This window comes from Bombyx mandarina, chromosome 25, assembly GCF_030267445.1.
Source record: "Bombyx mandarina strain Sakado chromosome 25, ASM3026744v2".
Taxonomy (NCBI): Eukaryota; Metazoa; Arthropoda; class Insecta; order Lepidoptera; family Bombycidae; genus Bombyx; species Bombyx mandarina.
The window spans coordinates 851765-871150 of record NC_143231.1 but is presented as its reverse complement, the minus strand read 5'-3'; the positions used below and the strand labels follow the sequence as shown (position 1 = coordinate 871150).

The 19386-nt window shown below is 40.8% G+C and overlaps 1 protein-coding gene across 1 annotated transcript; it reads right to left on the bottom strand.

Moving 5' to 3' along the window:
- Window positions 1–51: 51 nt before the first annotated feature.
- LOC114248430 (AMP deaminase 2) lies at window positions 52–17570 on the bottom strand (the record flags this gene model as incomplete). The annotated part of the gene is made up of 16 exons (XM_089738551.1): window positions 52–131; window positions 1151–1288; window positions 2114–2224; window positions 6655–6828; window positions 7416–7536; window positions 7942–8108; window positions 8599–8722; window positions 9312–9475; window positions 10138–10269; window positions 11138–11336; window positions 12214–12339; window positions 12773–12968; window positions 13079–13168; window positions 14680–14784; window positions 15593–15791; window positions 17433–17570. Coding segments are annotated over 16 exons (2199 nt in total), but the record flags the coding sequence as incomplete, so codon positions are not given.
- Window positions 17571–19386: the final 1816 nt, after the last annotated feature.

Here is a 19386-nt window from a genome sequence, read left to right as displayed (position 1 = left end):
TAAATGCCGTAGATTGTTAAATGATGTGTAAATAAAAAGAACACGAGAACATTGTGATTTTTTTTTTTATTAAAATCAAAGTCATTTGTTTCCAGCTACCGGTCCCCTTTTCTGGTTTATTTTTCGGCTGCCTGCAACAAAATTTGACATCATATTACTTCCTATAAATTACGTTTCGTTTTAAACTGTAATAAAAAAGAGAGAGAGAGAAAGAGAAAGATTTGCGCTACAAATCTGCTCTGGGGTAAATGCCGTTACAAACTCGCCTTCATTAGCCGGACCTGTAGCGATTTTTCTCACGAACTAGTACAGCGTAATCTTCGGCAACTTGAAGGCGTCCGATCAACTTAAATGAGAACTTGATCTGCTCGAGTGTGATCGACGACCATACTTTGTTACTTTGACATAATAACCGAACCAGGGTCGCCAGAACATTGTCAAACAAACTTGTTTAATTCTAGTTCAGTTTGCATATGTTTGCCGCTAGGGGCGCTGTTCCAACTGCATACAAATTTGAGTTAACTTTTACGCTATCGAGAACGTTAAAAAACTCGCACTAAACGCAAAGCTTGAAATTCAAGTGTGTCGATATGTTGTCTAATTGCGAATTATTTTATAGTTTCACAAGCGATTTCACTCGGCTCTCAGCTCTGCTCTGTCGCTTAGTGGTTGGCAAGGAATGAATACATATTAAAGTGACATTGACATGTTAATGCCCTGTCACTAATAATAATAAATAAATATTTACTAACAACCACGCCACGTTAACTGGTCCCGTGATAAGTTCGTAAAGAGCTTGTGTTACAGGTACCAGATAACGGAAATAAATGTAAGATTTTTATTATACACATACATATATTTAATATACATCCATAACCCTGGAAAAGACATTTATATTTATCATACAAATATCTCCCCTTGGCGGGATTCGAACCCGCGACCCCCTTGTGTAGTGACCATGTCACTTACCACTACACCAGACGGCCGTTAATGTGTCAAACAGTAAAAAATAAAACCTTCGATAACCACAAAAACCAAAAAGTATTCGCAACATCCGAAATTGTATCAACTTTTAAATAAACTACATAAAATCTATCAGCACCCGCCTCCAGATGATCGGCAACAGTAAACAACCTCAAACAATACGTACGCTAAACAAATTGTCCAGCTCGTCGAGTAAGGTCTCGTGGCGGAACGAGATCCTGACGTCGGGGACGTTGGTCTTGGTGATGTCGTTCCCGGCCGGACCCTCGTGCACGTACTGCGCGCCCAGCCAGTACTGCTTCATCTGGACCACGCGCAGACACGACAGTTCATACACTTTTTTTATATTTTTTTTATTGCCTAGATGTGTGGACGAGCTCACAGCCCACCTGGTGTTAGTGGTTACTGGAGCCTATAAATATCTACAATGTAAATGCGCCACCCACCTCGAGATATAAGTTCTAAGGTCTCAGTATAGTTACAACGGCTTCCTCACCCTTCAAACCGGAACGCACTACTGCTTCACGGCAGAAATAGGTGGGGCGGTGGTACCTAATCGTGCGGACTCATAAGAGGTCCTACCACCAGTAAGATGCCCGTAAGTTCTTGATTGTTTAACCACTTCTATATTATGTACCTCACAAATGGTGTCGGTGTCTGTACCATTTGCCAAGGAAACGGCATAGATAACGTGACCTTTTTTTTCGTGTCCTTTGACAGACGCTACAGAATTTCGTATATAAATAAAAACATAATATATAGGGTATGTCGAGGTACGATGCAATATTTAAGTGAAAAATAAAAAATATTGTTAAAAAAATTACTTGAAATAATTTATTATGGTATCTTACCCTCATTGACATCTTAATTCTTACACCAACTTACCCTTAAAATAATATTAATAAATATTTTCGCAACAAAAAACTACTATTCTACAGCAAAATTAGAGTTACTTTAGTATGTATTTTGTAATACTTTAAGGATTTGGGTTAAATAAGTATTCGGTAAGTTTCTAATAAACAGATAAATGAAAGCGGGACATTTTTTTTCTGGTTGGGGACAGCGGGACGGACAGCCTGAAAGCGGGACGTATGGTCACGTTAGGCATAGAGCAAGCTCTGGCACTCACCTCGTGCGGGAACCCGGACATGAGCACAGAGTTTCTGGCCAGCTCGCACATGTCGCACGAGCTGAGCTTCCACGCCTGCGCGGCTATACTGTACTCCTCCATCAGCGGCTCCTGGCGGTTAAACGTGTCCAGTGGAGTTGCGATAAAATGTAACAACAATCTCATAAATAACTAGCTTTTGCCCGCGACTCCGTCCACGTGGGATAGTTACTTTGGCATAACGCTAAATTTTGAAGTCGTCGTGGCCTAAGAGATAAGACGCCCGGTGCATTCGTGTTGAGCGATGCACCGGTGTTCGAATCCCAGGCGGGTACAAATTTTTCTAATGAATTACGTACTCTACAAATGTTCACGATTGACTTCCACGGTGAAGGAATAACATCGTGTAATAAAAAGTGAAACCGACGCAAAATTTTAATTTGCGTAATTACTGGTGGTAGGACCTTTTGTGAGTCCGCGCGGGTAGGTACCCCACCGCCCTGCCTATTTCTTCCGTGAAGCAGTAATGCATTTCGGTTTGAAGGGTGGGGCAGCCGTTGTACCTAACTATACTGAGATCTTAGAACTTATATCTCAAGGTGGGTGGCGCATTTACGTCGTAGATGTCCATGGGCTCCAGTAACCATTTAACACCAGGTGGGCTGTGAGCTCGTCCACGCATCTAATCAATAAAAAAACCCACTTCATTTACGTAGAAAGTGAATATCGTCGGCTTATTGCAAGAACTCATTAACTGCAAAAAATCACTAAATGCGTTTTTATCTATAATGGGCTCATTTTTGCATATTCTACAAAATGCAAAAACACGCTCATTTCTAGCTGGCCAATTTTAGCCGTTACGTCTTTGGTAGAAAATTGATAATTGCAACTTTGGAAGTCAGGCATTTACAAAGATTTACTAAGCAGCACTAGTTATTTTTATTAAATGGATAATTATTTGAAAACAGCATACATTACATTACAGAACTCATTTTCAGCATCTAATTAATTTTATCAAAACAATGTAGTATAATATAACTTAAAATTGTATTTCGATAAAATTCATTATTTACATTTAGTTAATTTCTGTAATGAATCATTTCATCAGAAATGCACAATAAGTAATCTTAATGATTTTTATCGATATTAATATAACATAAATCATAATATTAAGATTTCCATAAAATCATTTATTCTTTTTCATTATTTTTTCCATTTTGTTGATGGCATGATTTTAATAAGTTAACATCGATTAAAAGAACATAGTAACTTCTTGCAGGCTACGTGGTGCCTCGGTTGTAGTTTAGTGAGTTATAATTTAGGGTTTGGTGAAATGCGACAAAACAGCTTGTCTAGGGAACACGGGGCATAAGACGAACCCGACGAACGCGGGTGAGGGTGGGTTTGCGCGGGACGAAAGAGTACTGCTTCGCTCGCTCAGTTTGCGGCGAGATACGTTGATTACCACACCTGTTATAGAAGTTAATGATTTCTGACAAAATGCAACGAAATAAATGTTTCAAACAAGGACGAGGAAGCAAGATGTTGGAGCAATTGAAGTTCCGAACAACCTATTGCTGGTGGTAGGACCTCTTGTGAGTCCGCACGGGTAGGTACCACCGCCCCGCCTATTTCTGCCGTGAAGCAGTAATGCGTTTCGGTTTGAAGGGTGGGGCAGCCGTTGTGACTATACTGAGACCTTAGAACTTGTATCTCAAGGTGTGTGGCGCATTTATGTTGTAGATGTCTATGGGCTCCAGTAACCACTTCACACCAGGTGGGCTGCAAGGCCATCCACACATCTAAGCAATAAATAAAAAACCTAGCAAGCAAACACCTGACCTACAATAGCATCATTCTTTCCACGAGTGTAGAAGACGTTAAATGATACACTGGAGAACGGGCAACATCGTTATCTGAGAATCATACCAGTGGACTACGATTGCCAACTTGTATTTACTGATAGGATGGTTGGTATGGCGTATGGAAAGCCCGTACAAGTTGGTACCACCATCGAAGCGAAACAGCATACGGAACAATTTAGATTTAGATTTCGGGTCTCAATATGGGTGGTGGCATTCACGTTGAGATCTCTATGAGCTGCAGTCATCACTGTAACACCAGACAGGCTTTTTTATATTTTTTTAGGATTGAAGGATTACTGGTGGCCCGGAGGCCTTTCCAGATTCACCAGGACATGTGGGCTATCAAAGGCCCAGCCAAGAGGGGTGGGATTTGCTAACAACTGTCCGTGCGCCTCCGAAAAAGACCTAACAACTCAAGAACAGCTGCTTCGCGAATGAATCTACTACCGGATCGGAATCGCGACCCGCTGAGAAGATCCAGCGAGAAACTCAGCGAGCTGATGCAAAAACGTAATCAGTTTCTGTTATGCTTAATGCTATACTTAGTTCAAGTTACCCACCTTGAGGTGATTGAACATAAGTATTTAGAATTGGGCCATACACAGAATAATAATATGGAGGTCGATAATATGCATAGTTTTATCGAGAATCAAATGCGTCTTATGCCAATTTTTTCTATGATAGACCTCTGTAATGTTTTAAGATTGACTAGATCGAACAGAAAGCTAAACAAGAAAAAAACAGCAAAGAAGCCGTATGAACCTAAAAGAGTTGAGAAACAAATTAATGTATAATAAATCAAACCGGCCTAACATTGTTCAATATAGGTATGACTACGTTTCCAATTTTAAGGACCTAGCCTGCAGAGCTACAGCATTGGTATAATAATATACCTGATAAAGAAGGTCCAAATTATCTTAATGAAGAACAAACCTCTGATACAGTTTTTTTAACCTAGCTCTTTTTTTATTTGTTTTATGTTTTTGTATGGTGTTTAAGCTCAGTTCCTAATTTTCATAAAAAAATACATGATTGAATGAATACATGAGTGATTGACTAACAGGGAGAAGAAAATAATTTTTAGTTTATTATTGAAGTCGTCCTGGCCTAAAAGATAAGACGTCCGATGCATTCGTATCTAGCGATGCATCGGTGTTCGAATCCAGCAGGCGGGTACCAATTTTTCTGATGAAATACGTACTTAACAAAATATGTTTACGATCTACTTCCACGGTGAAGGAATAATATCGTGTAATAAAAATCAAACTCGCATAATTATAATTTGCGTAATTACTGGTGGTAACACCTCTAGTGAGTCCGTACGGGTGGGTACCACAACCCCGCCTATTTCGGCCGAGAAGCAGTAATACGTTTCGGCTTCAAGGGTGGGGCAGCCGTTGTGACCATACTGATACCTTAGAACTTATATCTCAAGGTGGGTGGCGCATTTACGTTGTAGATGTCTATGGGCTCCAGTGACCACTTAACACCAGGTGGGCTGTGAACTCGTACACCCATCTGAGCAATAAAATAAAAATAATATTATGTAAAACTTTTGAGACTGCGAAGTTGTCGTGAGTACTTCGCAATATTAGCTATTGCAAGTTCTTACGTCAACTGTTATGAAAAAAATGTTTTTGATTATTATGTTATTATTCGTTTTTGTTTATTTCAATAAGGTTTGATAAGTATTTTGTTGTTTTATTTTAATTTAAGAAATAATTAATTCACATATAAAACTGACTTACAGTAGCAAGAAGTCATTAACTTTTAGTTTTAGTTTATAAATAATATATAATGTTATATAACTATCGACTCTCACTTGTTTTAATTAATATACATATTAAGCAATCCAAAACATTCAATTTTTCTCACAGTAATTATGTATGAAGGATAATATGGGCTAATCAACATAACCACTAACTAATTCCAACTAAAATGCCGTTTTCCCAAAATATTGAATATGTCACATAATGACTTCTTGCAATAAGCCGACGATATATTTTTGAATTATAGAATGTTAAGCTATTTAAACCCCTATTTTGAAACATTATTTATTGGTGCTCCACTTGTATCGGTCTTAGCGTGATGTTATATAGCATATAGCCTTCCTCAATAAATGGGCTATCTAATACTGAGAGAATTTTCGGACCACTCGGACCACTATTTCCTGAGATTAGCGCGTTCAAACAAACAAACTCTTCAGTTTTATAATATTATTATTATAGATTTTAATAATATATGGTAGCTACTCAGCATGTGACTCTGACATTGTTGTCATTAGTGTTTCTTTATAATTGAAGTGTGTAGTAATATATTGATAACCAGGTCTTTGTGAACCGCTGTAGTGAAAGGTAACTTACCACCAGATAAAATGACACTAAATTCAAACTGACTTCACTCCATCCATATCAGACATCTCAAAAGTACCCATTATCCTAGATCGAATAGGCCCTGCTAGGGTCCAAAACCGTGTCCTGTAGTGGAAGGAAACTTAACCACTAGATAAAATGACACTAAATTCAAACTGACTTAGCTTCATCCATTATCATCTCAAAAATACCCATCGTCTTCGAGGATACCTAGCTAAGGTCCAAAACCGTTCCGTTTATTGTAATCACGAGTGCTCACGGTCGGCATTCTGTTATCAACGTATTGTTAATCATAATATCAACGCCACAACAGCGAATAAGCTACCCTAGTAAAATGGAACTGCAGAGGATCATCTGTGCTCAGAGTGACCCGGAGTCCTCTCGCGAAGTACTCCGGCAGCGGGTTCCTGTGGTAGTTGAGGAACAGCGAGTTGTTGCTGAGTGGAGACATCGCGATGTAGATCTGGGCCAAGTAGTACGCGTACTGGAGCACGGGCACCTAAGAACAGAGTAAGGTTTTATTTTTATTTTTTTTATTGCTTAGATGGGTGGACGAGCGCACAGCCCACTTAGTGTTAAGTGGTTACTAGAGCCCATAGACATCTACGATGTAAATGCGGCTCCCACCTTGAGATATAAATTCTAAGGTTTCAGTGTATTTACAACGGCTGCCCCCCCTTTCAAACCGAAACGCACTACTGCTTCACGGCAGAAATAGGCAGGGCGGTGGTGGTACCTACCGTTTGGGGGGCCGACGGGCTGCCGTACCGAGACGGCTGACGTTGCAGAGCCTTCGATTCGCCTCGAAGGCTCCGTCGACCGGGCGTCCTTGAGGTGAGCTGCGCTGTCTGGTTGCAGTGTTGACCGCAGTAACCCCCCTACTCTATCCGGGTTCTGACCTCGGAGCGCCCCCTAGGCGCGGGGACCTCGTAGGAGGTTCGGCCTCCTACCCGAAAAAAAAGGGCGGTGGTACCTACCCTCGCGGATTCACAAGAGATCCTCCTACCACCAGTAAAAGTGATAATGGACTCAAGCTTTGTGTATCCAGCCACAGCTGAAGCTGATATATCGTGGATGAATAGAAACCTTTCTCAGGATGAGTCCGTGAGATATGTTCTCGGCGAGCAGGAATCCGGCGCTCAGGTGCGCGGCGGGCCCGGCCTCCCCGCAGTGGGGGCGCAGCACGAACGTGTTCAGCCCCTGCTCCCTTTTTAAACAACCAAAAAAATATTAAAAACTTTCAGTTTTGTGTGCGGTTTCAAAGCTAGGACAGTAGCTACTTCAGTAGACCAAGGACCGCGATGATATCCGCTAACAACATGCCACTAACAATATGTCATCTAAATATATACAATTTCTTAGAAGCTTCGAATTCTAGTGCTTTAGTAGAGTCTACACTGGTGAGCATTACAATATATAAGCACCACGTAGGGGACGGTGAAGCGGAATATGTGTAAGAGGGGAGTGAACAAAGAAACGGTATATGATAGAGGAGTATGGAAGGAGAAAACGCGCCGACCCCAGGTGACTGGGAGAAGGACAGGAGAATGATGATGATGAGGAACGGGAAACGTCTTGGTTAGTGTCTACAAGGGTGACGACAAATGCTTACTTGCGCAGCTCATTGAGGGTGACCATGTTAGCGTACATGTAGTACAGGTAGTACGCGTACGGAGGGTTCTCCTCGTCGTTCCATTCCTCGGGAGTTCTCATATGTTCGCTGAGGTTCGGAATCTCCGGCTTGGACTCGTCGTCCACGCTATCGAACCCGATCACGTGCTGGACAAAACATACTTGATACTACGAGTATTAGAAAGCCGACAGAAGCAATGGGGTATTTTAAAATGCAGAAATACTTAAAAGAAAAAAAAACCCAGCTAATTTCACTGTAATGATATCTGCAGTTTCAGAATGCGACGTTCGTAACTTTATATACCTATACATTATTCAGTAAGTCTTAGCACACACGCGACGCTATCTCTTCGTGCTATTAAAGATTATAACCACGGTAACTTAACTGTTGGATTGCGAATTTGTTCGCTACGTCTGTCCTATTAATCCGTTCTATTAATTTTCATGTCTGTTTGGCTGCATTTGGGAGAAAAAGATAATATAATTTATGTGAGGGGTACTCACATATCACATGACCGATGTCATGTGTTATGTGAGCTGAGCATGGTTTGCTGATTAAATCTTCAAACTGCCACTGCGTTTTCGAAAGATATATCAAACGAATCGTTCCTACTGTTTTTTAAATAGAATATCAAACCGCCAAGAATTTGTGCAGCTCCGGATTGGAACTGGGGTCGATGGAAACTTCAAACAACGGATCAAAAAGGTTGCTCAGAAACTGCTGGAAATTCTTCAGCAACTTGTTGATGCGGTAGATATCACTACAACGAAACAAAACTAGATCAAGTTTTATTATAATAAAAACCTATTCGGGGTTTTTTTATGATTGAAAGATTACTGGTGGCCCGGAGACCTTTCCAGTTTCACCAGGACAGGTGGGCGAGCACGGGCTCAGCCCTGAGGGGTGGGATTTGCTAACAGCTGCCCGAGCGCCTCCGAAGGAGACCTAACAACTCAAGAGCAACTGCTTCGCGAATGAATCTACTGCCGGATCGGAATCGCGACCCGCTCAGAAGATCCGGCGAGAAACTCAGCGAGCTGATGCATGAGTTAGGTTGCACGTCGACCTCTTTGTCGAGTTCGACGCGTACGTTTACCGGGGTCCTTAAGCCTGCTCCTAGTATTAGAGCTGAAGGCGTCTAATGCAACGGTAATTGGATCTAATGGATCCGTAAGGACGTGTCTAGGGCTTCGACGGTGACTGGCTCCTGCGTGATCAGGATTAGGGGAGTAGTCAGCGGCGGCAACGATAAGGCGATTATCATGACGGCGGGAATTGTATTTGCGGCGAATCCACCCCTGCATCACTTTCATTATGACAGGAACCTAAAACAGTTTTGACAGACTTACTAGAGCCTGGGGACCTGCACGAGCCACCTCACGTGGGGCGAGTGCACGTCGTTCCGGACCGCCCACGACGCCAACCGACTCCACTCGCTGCTACTCTTGCAGTACACCGAGATGCGGGGCTCGGAGTACGTGTACTTATTCTCTGCGAAATCCGACATCACTTCCTGCAAACGCAGCATGTTGTACTAATTGAGCATTCGGAAGGCGGAAGTTCATTTATGTTGTAGATATCTCCATAGACATCTACTACGTAAATGGTTCGATAACCACTTAACATTAGGTGGGCCGCGATCTCGACCCTCCATCTAAGCATAAAAAAGTTTTTTTTCATTTTTTACTTAACTTCATTGCATATAATATGAGTCCCATGATCTGTTTGGTGTTAAGCGGTTACCAGACCATATAGGCCACATGATGAATATCGCCATGATCTTGTCGTGCCTTTTCTACTTCGAATACGTGACACAGTCTACAGCAGTGTTTCCCAACCTTTTTTGTGCCATGGCCCCACTGTAACATTTCTAAAATGTTTATGTCCACATACGTAATTTTTAACATTTACAAATTGACTTGTTCATTTAACAAACATTAATGATAGGTTTTAGGAAGAAGTCACTATGAAATTCAGATGAGAACACAGTAAATAATATTTCAATATATATAAATAAAATAAAAAACTGAAATTTAAATTCAAAATAATTTGAACAGATTGATAATTTGATACAGATTTTCTGTATTAATTTAGTGCGATTGCCCCCTTAAATATCTAATTACCCCCTTGTGGGGCCTAGGCCCTATGTTGGGAAACACCGGTCTACAGGAATACCTTAATGATGTTGGCAAAATACGTTCCGTTCATGTAGTTGTCAGTCTTCAAGAACACTTCCCTCAGTCGGCTCTCTCCGACCGGATTGTATTTGGCGTTGAACTTATCAAAACGATGGAAAGTGTTGCGGTCCTGGACATTTCATCATCACTACATAGTATAAAACAAAGTCGCTTTCTCTGTCCCTATATCCCTATGTATGCTTAAATCTTTAAAACTACGCAACGGATTTTGATGCGTTTTTTTAATAGATAGAGTGATTGAAGAGGAAGGTTTATATGTATAATAACATCCATTAAATAGTGGAAAAATCAATAATAAATTACAGTTTCCGAAGCGAAGCGAGGGCGAGTCGCTAATCACTTATAAATAATCCAAAGGTGGGGTCATGTCGTTTTGAAAAATATATTCCATTAAATCTGACTGTTTCGGTTGTGCAGTAGTCAGAGCTGAGGGTCGTGGGTTCGATTCTCGCATCGGACAAACATTTGTGTGATGAACAGGTGTGTTTTCTTTGTGTGTGGGTGCTTATTATTTATATAGGTATGTATTTAAAGATATATAAGTATGTTTGTCAATCTCTGGTACCCGTAGCGCAGGGAATCCTGAAATGGGACCGGATGATCGTACGTGATTTGTTTCTAATTATTTAAAAAAGTGTGTTTATCAATTCTAACCCGCTTTTTTGTTACTAGTGCATACACTATTGATCTACGACCAGTGTACCACAGGGTTCGGATTCGATACCTGTTGATATTGTTTTCGGTATTCCGACTCTGGGTGAATTCGTTCTGGTCTTATAGTTGTACATTTATTTCCCTTGCTCAAAACACGCCAAACTCCGGAGTGAATACTGGATGATTAACATGATAGTAATATTGAGCGAACGACAAATAATATATGAAAGGCAAATAAACCTACATCTTGCGGTAACTCTTTCTTATTTAATTAAAAAGAGTCATCACTAAAATTCTGTTAACTCATAATCTGTGTGCCGTACCGCGTGAACGTCCAGTATGTCAACGTTGAGGTCGTAGGCGTCGAGCTGCATCTCCTCAAACACGGATTTGAGGGTCATCGGGACCCCGCGTTGCAAGGCCACCACCTCGTGGGCGTTCTGCCGCAGGGTACGCTTGATGAACCGTAACAAATGTTTCTGGTTCATACACGACGCAGCGTGAATGTGCGTATCCACTTTTCTGAAAATTTGTTATGTTTACTTGATCATGATTTAAAAAAAATAGGGTTAGAGGCCCGTTGTTTCTTCAAGAAGCGCTGTCTTTCGCGAAGAAGTCGACCACACTCAAAGCGATGTCTAGGTTTTTTGTTTTATTTTGAAGAAAGAATTACTAGTGGTCCAAAGGCTTTCCAGTTTCACTAGGACCTGTGGGCGAGTTAAACTAACAGGAGGGGTGGGATTTGCTAACAGCTGTCCGAGCGTCTCCAAGGAGACCTAACAACTCGAGAGCAGCTGCTTCGCGAATTAATCTAGTACCGGATCGGAATCGTTGAGAAGATCCTGCAAGAATCCAGCGGGCTGATGTATGGGTTAGCGATGTCTATGTACCCTGGTAAAAGTAGAATAATAATCCGTTACATTTAAATTTGGACAGAAATTTATCGCGTAAATACTCGATCCATATTTTCGACGCCGAGATCTACAAGCCTGAGGTATCAGCCTAATTAAAGAGTGCAAAATTCATGGCTTTAATGCTGCAATGTATGCGCTGTCTAAGTGAAATTTGTTCGTCTTGAAGCCATAACCAGACTCTTCTACAGTACTTATTAATAAAATGGGGCGTAGCTCAATCTTAACAGCCCTTTTACAAAAATTACACAAGAGAAAGGAGAGTGTTAGCTATGGAAACAGATTTAATTTACCCAAGGTCAATTTATTTAGGAGATTTTTCTTAAGTACTTAAGCTAACAAAATACATGTCACGTTCACCATTTTTTATCTAGACAATTCAGTGGTGGCAGATATCCCATTCCGTTACAAGCGCACACAATAATTAGAGATAGCCTTATATTAGAGCTGTGGCAATCACACGTTGCTATGTAGCGTACGCTCTTTACCTGATGTTGTAGAAGTCTCGATGCGGAACAGCTTTCTGTAAAGCCAGCTCGTGAAGCTCATTCAGCAGTACGTGCATCTTGAACTTAGACTTCAGGTAGCTCAGACGACGAAAACAAAACGATTTGCTGTGTGCCAAAAATCCACAAATAACTTAATTTTGCCGAGGGCGTTTTTTTACTGGTATAGTGAGCCCACACTGGCACGGATCAACTTCCTACTGCTATTGACGCGAAGTCACCTCCTGTTTGCACCATTTCCTGTCCACCATTTCAGTTTGTAAAGACTTTAATAACCATTGACTCGACACGTCGGCGCCTTAAAGTCGATAAAATTGTTTTTTGTGGTTAGCGTCGGGTTTTTAAAAATATATTGGCAATCTCGGCAAACTAGAGCTCGAACTACAGACCAAATACACAATTTTTGTAGCGTATTTTGTTTCGATTATAGTATTTCCTAAATAGAATCGTAGCTAATATATGTACTGTACTCTGAATTTCGCTTGTGAAATTTTCAAATTCATCCAACGCACACTGGTGAAGGTGGAACAAATGTACTAACAGCGGTCCATCAGCGACCATGTCACTCAGCTTCCCCATATCGTCGACGTACTGCTTGAATTTGACGGTGCGGTAAGGTAAGGGCCTGCCCGAAGCCGCATCACCCTCGCTGCGGTAGACCGCGACCACACCGTCCACCCATCGGAACGAGTACCGCCGATCCGGGGGGCTTGGACAAGCCCACGGGTCCACGAGTCCTGAAGGAATACTCAACATTACGAATATTATCATTATTTCTAGGAAAAGAACTATCAAAGTTACTGAACCAATTATAAAAATATGCGAATTGTCATAAAATTCAGAATACCCATCATTGGCTCCACATCTTCGTGGCTCTCCAAGGAAGTTCTCATTGTGTCAGCCGGCTTTGTCATGGATATTCTGCTCATCAATGGAACTTGAAGACAAACATACTGTTACGATGTCAGTTGACATGGCTGAAGAAAACTGAAGCTTAAAAAAGTATATATACAATTGTGTACACTAATTACGTCACCTCATTTTCAAGCTGAAGTGGGTGTCTCGAATATTTAGTTAATAACAAGTCAATAAACAAGTCAAATAATTAAACGGTAGGCAGCGGCTTGGCTCTGCCCCTGGCATTGCTGACGTCCATGAGCGACGGTAACCACTCACCATCAGGTGGGCCGTATGCTCGTCTGCCTATACGGCAATTAAAAAAAAAAGTCAGTTCTTGTTTGAGCATTGCTTGTAGTTTGATTCAGTAGCTAACATCTTGTTTCTTGCTCGCTTTGTATTTAAAATGAGGAGAGAATAATGGAACCACGTTTTTGAACTAACGTCTTTCGAATGAGCGAGCCTTGAGTTTTCTTAGCGCTATTTTTTTTTTATTGCTTAGATGGGTGGACGAGCTCACAGCCCACCTGGTGTTAAGTGGTTACTGGAGCCCATAGACATCTACAACGTAAATGCGCCACCCACCTCGAGATATAAGTTCTAAGGTCTCAGTATAGTTACAACGGCTGCCCCACCCTTCGAACCGAAACGCATTACTGCTTCACGGCGGAAATAGGCGGGGTGGTAGTACCTACCCGTGCAGACTCCCAAGAGGTCCTACCACCTTCTTTAAAAGGGGTTTAAAAAAGGTCCCAATCGAAGGGCACTATGGCTTAGCTGTGTGTTTAACGATGCCTACGAACAATAGCCATTAATAGGTATTAGTCATTAATAAGAAAACCGTTCGTTCGAATTTAGGTGCTTATTCTCCCGTAAACAGAATCCTTTGGGACTACAATAATGTCCACGGTAGCGAGGTCTCCGTCAATGTTCGCTCGAGTTGTTCAATTGCGCTGCATTAATTTTAAGTGAAATAGATGTTTATCCTAATTGTCTCACAGCTTACCAGAAAAATCTGTCGCGAATCATTTCCCAATTAAATATAAACTAGTGGTCCCGTAGTAGTCGAAATTCGACTATAATTAATTGGAATTGTAAGTTTGTACACTATTATGTTTGTATTTTATACTTCTATAATCACAAATTTCGCCAAGACTACACTATAAAAAATATTAACAAAGACAAATAATATTTAATCTATTCTCAATTTGACAACAGACGTCAAGAACAAAAGTTTGACAATAAATTATTGTATGCATGCGTGTGTGCGTCAAATACATGGTATGTAGTATGTGTAATGTTTTCTTTATTGATTTAATGTATCTTTTATGCATTATTTTAAAAAAAAATTAGCATTGTGCACTTCTTCTCTATAATCTCTATAAGTATGGAAAATTTCATACTCCTCATGGTTAATGCACTGTCGATTGCACCTTTGACATCTGCCATGAACTTTGTTGGTGCAACTTAATAAATAAATAAATAGGTAGCATGGTTGATATAACAGGCGAATATAGACAATAGAAGACTAATAAATAAAACTTTACCAACATCTAGTAACGGAATGGTGCGGACTAAGGGTTACATTGTTGTGTCGTTGCTGGAACTCTTCAGAGGAGCACGTTGTCAACTGTAGATACTGTTCGGCTGCCATACCTTGAAGAATTCAACCAACCTACTGGTGATAGGACCTCTTGTGAGTCCGCACGGGTAGGTACCACCACCCCGCCTATTTCTGCTGTGAAGCAGTAATTCGTTTCGGTGTGAAGGGTGGGGTAGCCGTTGTCACTATACTGATACCTTAGAACTTATATCTCAAGGTGGTTGGCGCATTTACATTATAGATGTCTATGGGCTCCAGTAACCACTTAACACCAGGTGGGCTGTGAACTCGTCCAACCATCTAAGTAATAAAAAAAACTGATGATATTTATGAAATGTACCAAGCTTGACTCTGTCGATTCATGATGAATTGTAAATTTCCAAATAAAGTAAGTACATCGGTGATATTGTTTTAAAATTCAATAGTGTAAATTAAGGTACTTACCATTCAGGCAATCAAAATAGGGCAATCTCCCTAAGATTTTTGCAATGATAACATCTTATTATCCTACGTCACATGTCAGTATATTTATAAAATAGGCAGAGACGAAGCACTTCAGTACATCATTCTTTTCTGTTTGTCAACTGTGAATTATTTTTTCTTTTAGCATTGACGAGTTGTAGCTCGTAATTGTACTTTTACATATAACACCCAAGAGAAAACGTAATACATAAAATGTATCTAAATTTTGAGAGGTCGGTCGATTATGGTCGTATTTCGTATTATTAGCGGTAGGCAGCGGCTTGGCTTTGCCCATCTCTGGCATTGCTGAAGTAACCACTCACCATCAGGTGGGCCGTATGCTCGTCTGCCGACAAGGACAAAAAAACAAACCTGTGGAATATTCTGTCTATAACTAACTGTCCAAATTAAGTAAAGCGCGGGTAAAGTCCATAGATTCCTTGTGCTTGTCGAGCATTCGCCGCGGGGAGCCGTGCCCGGAGAAGAACTCCACCAGCGTCTCCGGGAAGGACTGCTGGGCGGCCTCCATGTAGTAGCGACGCAAGCCCAACGCTTCGACCAGCAGAGTGGCTGAACGTATCAGCTCCTCTATGGGCACCTGATGAAATACTCTCATTAAGTACGCCAGCGGTAGCACGTTTTTTTTACTTTTTTTATTACCCTTGTAGGCAGACGAGCATACGGCCCACCTGATGGTGAGTGGTTATCGTCGCCCATGGACTTCAGCAATACCAGGGGCCAAGCCGCTGCCTACCGCTTAATAGTCTACACAAGCCTCGTTTGAAGAAGGACATGTCATAGCGCTCGGGAAACACCGTGGAGAAGAGCTCATTCCATAGCCGGATGGTACGTGGCAAAAATACCTCTGGAAACGCACTGTCGATGAACGCAGCGGTTCCAGATAATATGGATGAACTCTGCTCCGATGGTTGGAGGTGCGATGATAAAAAAGAGATGAGGGGATCATCTCAAGCAATTCCTCAGAGCACTCCCCATGAAACATACGGTACAAAATACAGAGGAAACCGTAGTCCTTCCGCAGACCCAGAGGTTCCAAGCGATCCGTGAGGATCACGTGCCAGAGAATACTGATTTACTCGAGAGAGTACCATTTCAAACAATTCGAAGTGGAACACAAATTCGAGTGTCTACAAGGATCCTAGTGATCCTACAATGATATTTAAACATTTAAACGTGAGTGTAAATCTTCATAATAAAATGCAAATCAAAACAGATCAATGAAGTAAAAGAAATACCAAAAGAACAATTGGAAAAATTCCCCGTAGTTAGCATGCTGCAATGGATATAGTAGGTACAGAAGATATAATTCAAGGAGGGTTGACGTTAGACAGATCGCCAGCGGTAAAACTCATGCCAAATCCCTATGCAGCATCATAAGAGGAGATGCTACGAGGACCTTACTTAATGTGGAATAAGGGCAATAAAAATAAAAGTTGTCAACCTTTGACATTTTCATACTATAATCAAATCCCAAAAATATGTATAAAACAAAGTCTACATATAATTGTATAGAGTAGGGGTAACCTAATTAGATCAATTGTCTTAAATGAGAGGTACGTGTGACACAATTATGTCTACAAGTCTACACCTCCTCCGATTTTATTATTAATATCTATTAATAATAACTATACTATAACAAGATTGTTACAGAATTAAATTATTATTCCTGTATCAAATAGACGGCCGTGAATACGTCCAAACACAGACCAGGTTCACCACCCACCGTAAAGTTACTTTCCTTAAACCTCAAGCTCAAGCTTTTTTTAAAACAGACATGCGATTATAGTCCCAAAACACAACCTGCCTCGTGGTAGCAACTTTTTTTAATCTTTCCTGATAGCCTTGAGAGACTATATCAGTTTCTCCTTGACGTGTAAGTGAGCTCACGGGGCTCAAACCCGGAGTGTTGCTAACACTGGCCCTAGCAAGAGCAGTGCTTCGCAGAATCTAACGCCGGAAACTCGATCCGCTGAGAAGATCCGGCGGGAAACTCAGTGGGCTGTGTCTGTGGGTTAATTTACTCGTCGAGCCCTTCGCGACGGGTTCGGCGAGGACGGTTACCGGTGCTTGAAGTACCTAAAAGCACTGTTAATGGATCGGAGCGATCCGTAATCACGTGTTTAGGGCACGTGGCACTAACAGCCGGGACGTTGGTACCGTGTCATGCGGGTCAACAACACGTCCTACCGTCAGTTCTAAAACTAGACGCTTGTCTTACCCCAGTGATGTGTATACCGGCGACGGAGACTCTCTGGAACGGGACCTGGTTGTCGGCACGGCGCCGCGTGCTGTCGCCGGGACCTCGCACACGTGTGCGCGTCGCTTCGATCCCATTATCGTTCGCTTCGCTGTTATATTTTTTTTATAGATAGTAAGTTATAACCTTATTTAAGAAATTAACGATCTCGTGATACTTTGTGAACTGAACTTGTAGACACTGCAGTTATAATATCGAAGGGTGAAAATCTATTTGGTTTAGGCGATATTTTTTCAGCTTTACAGGATCGGTCACCGTCCTCGTCGAACCCGTCGCTTACGACGAAGGGCTCGACGTGTGAACCAACCCATAGACACAGCCCACTGTGTTTCTTGCTGGATCTTCTCAGTGGGTCGCGTTTCCGGTTCGGTGGTAAATTCTGCGAAGCACTGCTCTTGTTAGGTCCAGTGTTAGCAACATTCTCGGTTTGAGGTTGTGAGCTCACCTACACGTCAAGCCGAAGCTGAAATAGCCTCTCAAGGCTATCAGCATGGGTAGGAAAAAAAATTACAGGAGAGCTACTTTAATTTCAAAATTTGGAAAAAATACCATAACAAAAAAACTTCTTCAGCTATTTCAATGGAATTATAAACATCAAATTGTTGATACTAATACCAAATAAAAAGCACATTTAGTTACAGAGATAAATATCGCGAATTATGTGAAATGTCACTTAAACCAAATATCCTTTCACCACTCGATATATTAGTTCATCAATATTATCTGGAATCACCTACTTCTTACTACAATCTTTTCCCACATTGCACTTAGGTCTGGAATCAACCCCTTTCCGATATGACTTTTTGAAATGGCTCCCGATGTCTATGGACAGCATTTTCCGTAACATTAGATCCGAGCGCTTCGCCCTCACAGGTTCATGAGCATGTTTATTTGTATACTGGTACTATCATGATTTCACGGAAATCACACTTCATCATTAAATTTGTAAAAACTCGTAAAATAATTGTAATATTTTATATTATTTTTTAAATGAATTTCCTTACGAGCGAGATCTCGTCCATTTTTTATATTCCTTATGGGTTCCGAACATCCTGAATGTATTAGATGATACGTTATAATTTTTGCTTTTACGATATATAAATTTGGTTGAAATTAATTCTCTTATTTATTTTTAAAATATATAAAAATAGCACTAGCACTTTATCCCATTTTACTTGGAAAAGATGAAAATTGAAGGTATGGTTAAAATTTTGAAAGTGACGACACTGATTTGTGTCAAGCAATAACTACTGATCGTCATGCTCCATAATATGTTTTGTACCATTTTTTGACATCTTTGTTCGTCATTTAATACAAAGAAGTTTATAAGAGATTCATTCACAGAAATAAATCAGGCATATTTGTATCGATTTGTCGCGGGACTCGCGTTGCGTAATAAGATTATATAGTCTTTGTAATGAGAGTGCGTTAAGAAAAGATTCCAATATAGTGCATGGCACGGGGTCACGCTCACTTCGCCGTTCTTCTATCTTGATATTATTTCTGTGGATTCATTATTAAAAGTTTTTCATGTGCACTATTACATAACAATTCTTTATTGTAGGAACAGCCAGAGCAACCGTGACTCTAGTCACAATTGAGACCGTCAGCGTAAAAGTGGCCTAACCCACAATTTTTAATATCATGCTTTGGTATATGTATATTATTGAAATTTATTTAAAATATAATAAATTTTGATGCAAAGCCATACATAGTTTTACTCATAGAAAACAGATGGCTCTGTAATCATTATTGTTTTTTTTTGTCTACTCAAATTCAAATTCATGGAAATTTAAACCTCATTGCTCCATAATAACTATGGTAAGCTTAGGCCACTTTTGCGCTAACGGCCTCAACTAAATCTGATTTAAGTAAATCTTAAATTTTATATTTGTTTACAAACAGCAATTTCATC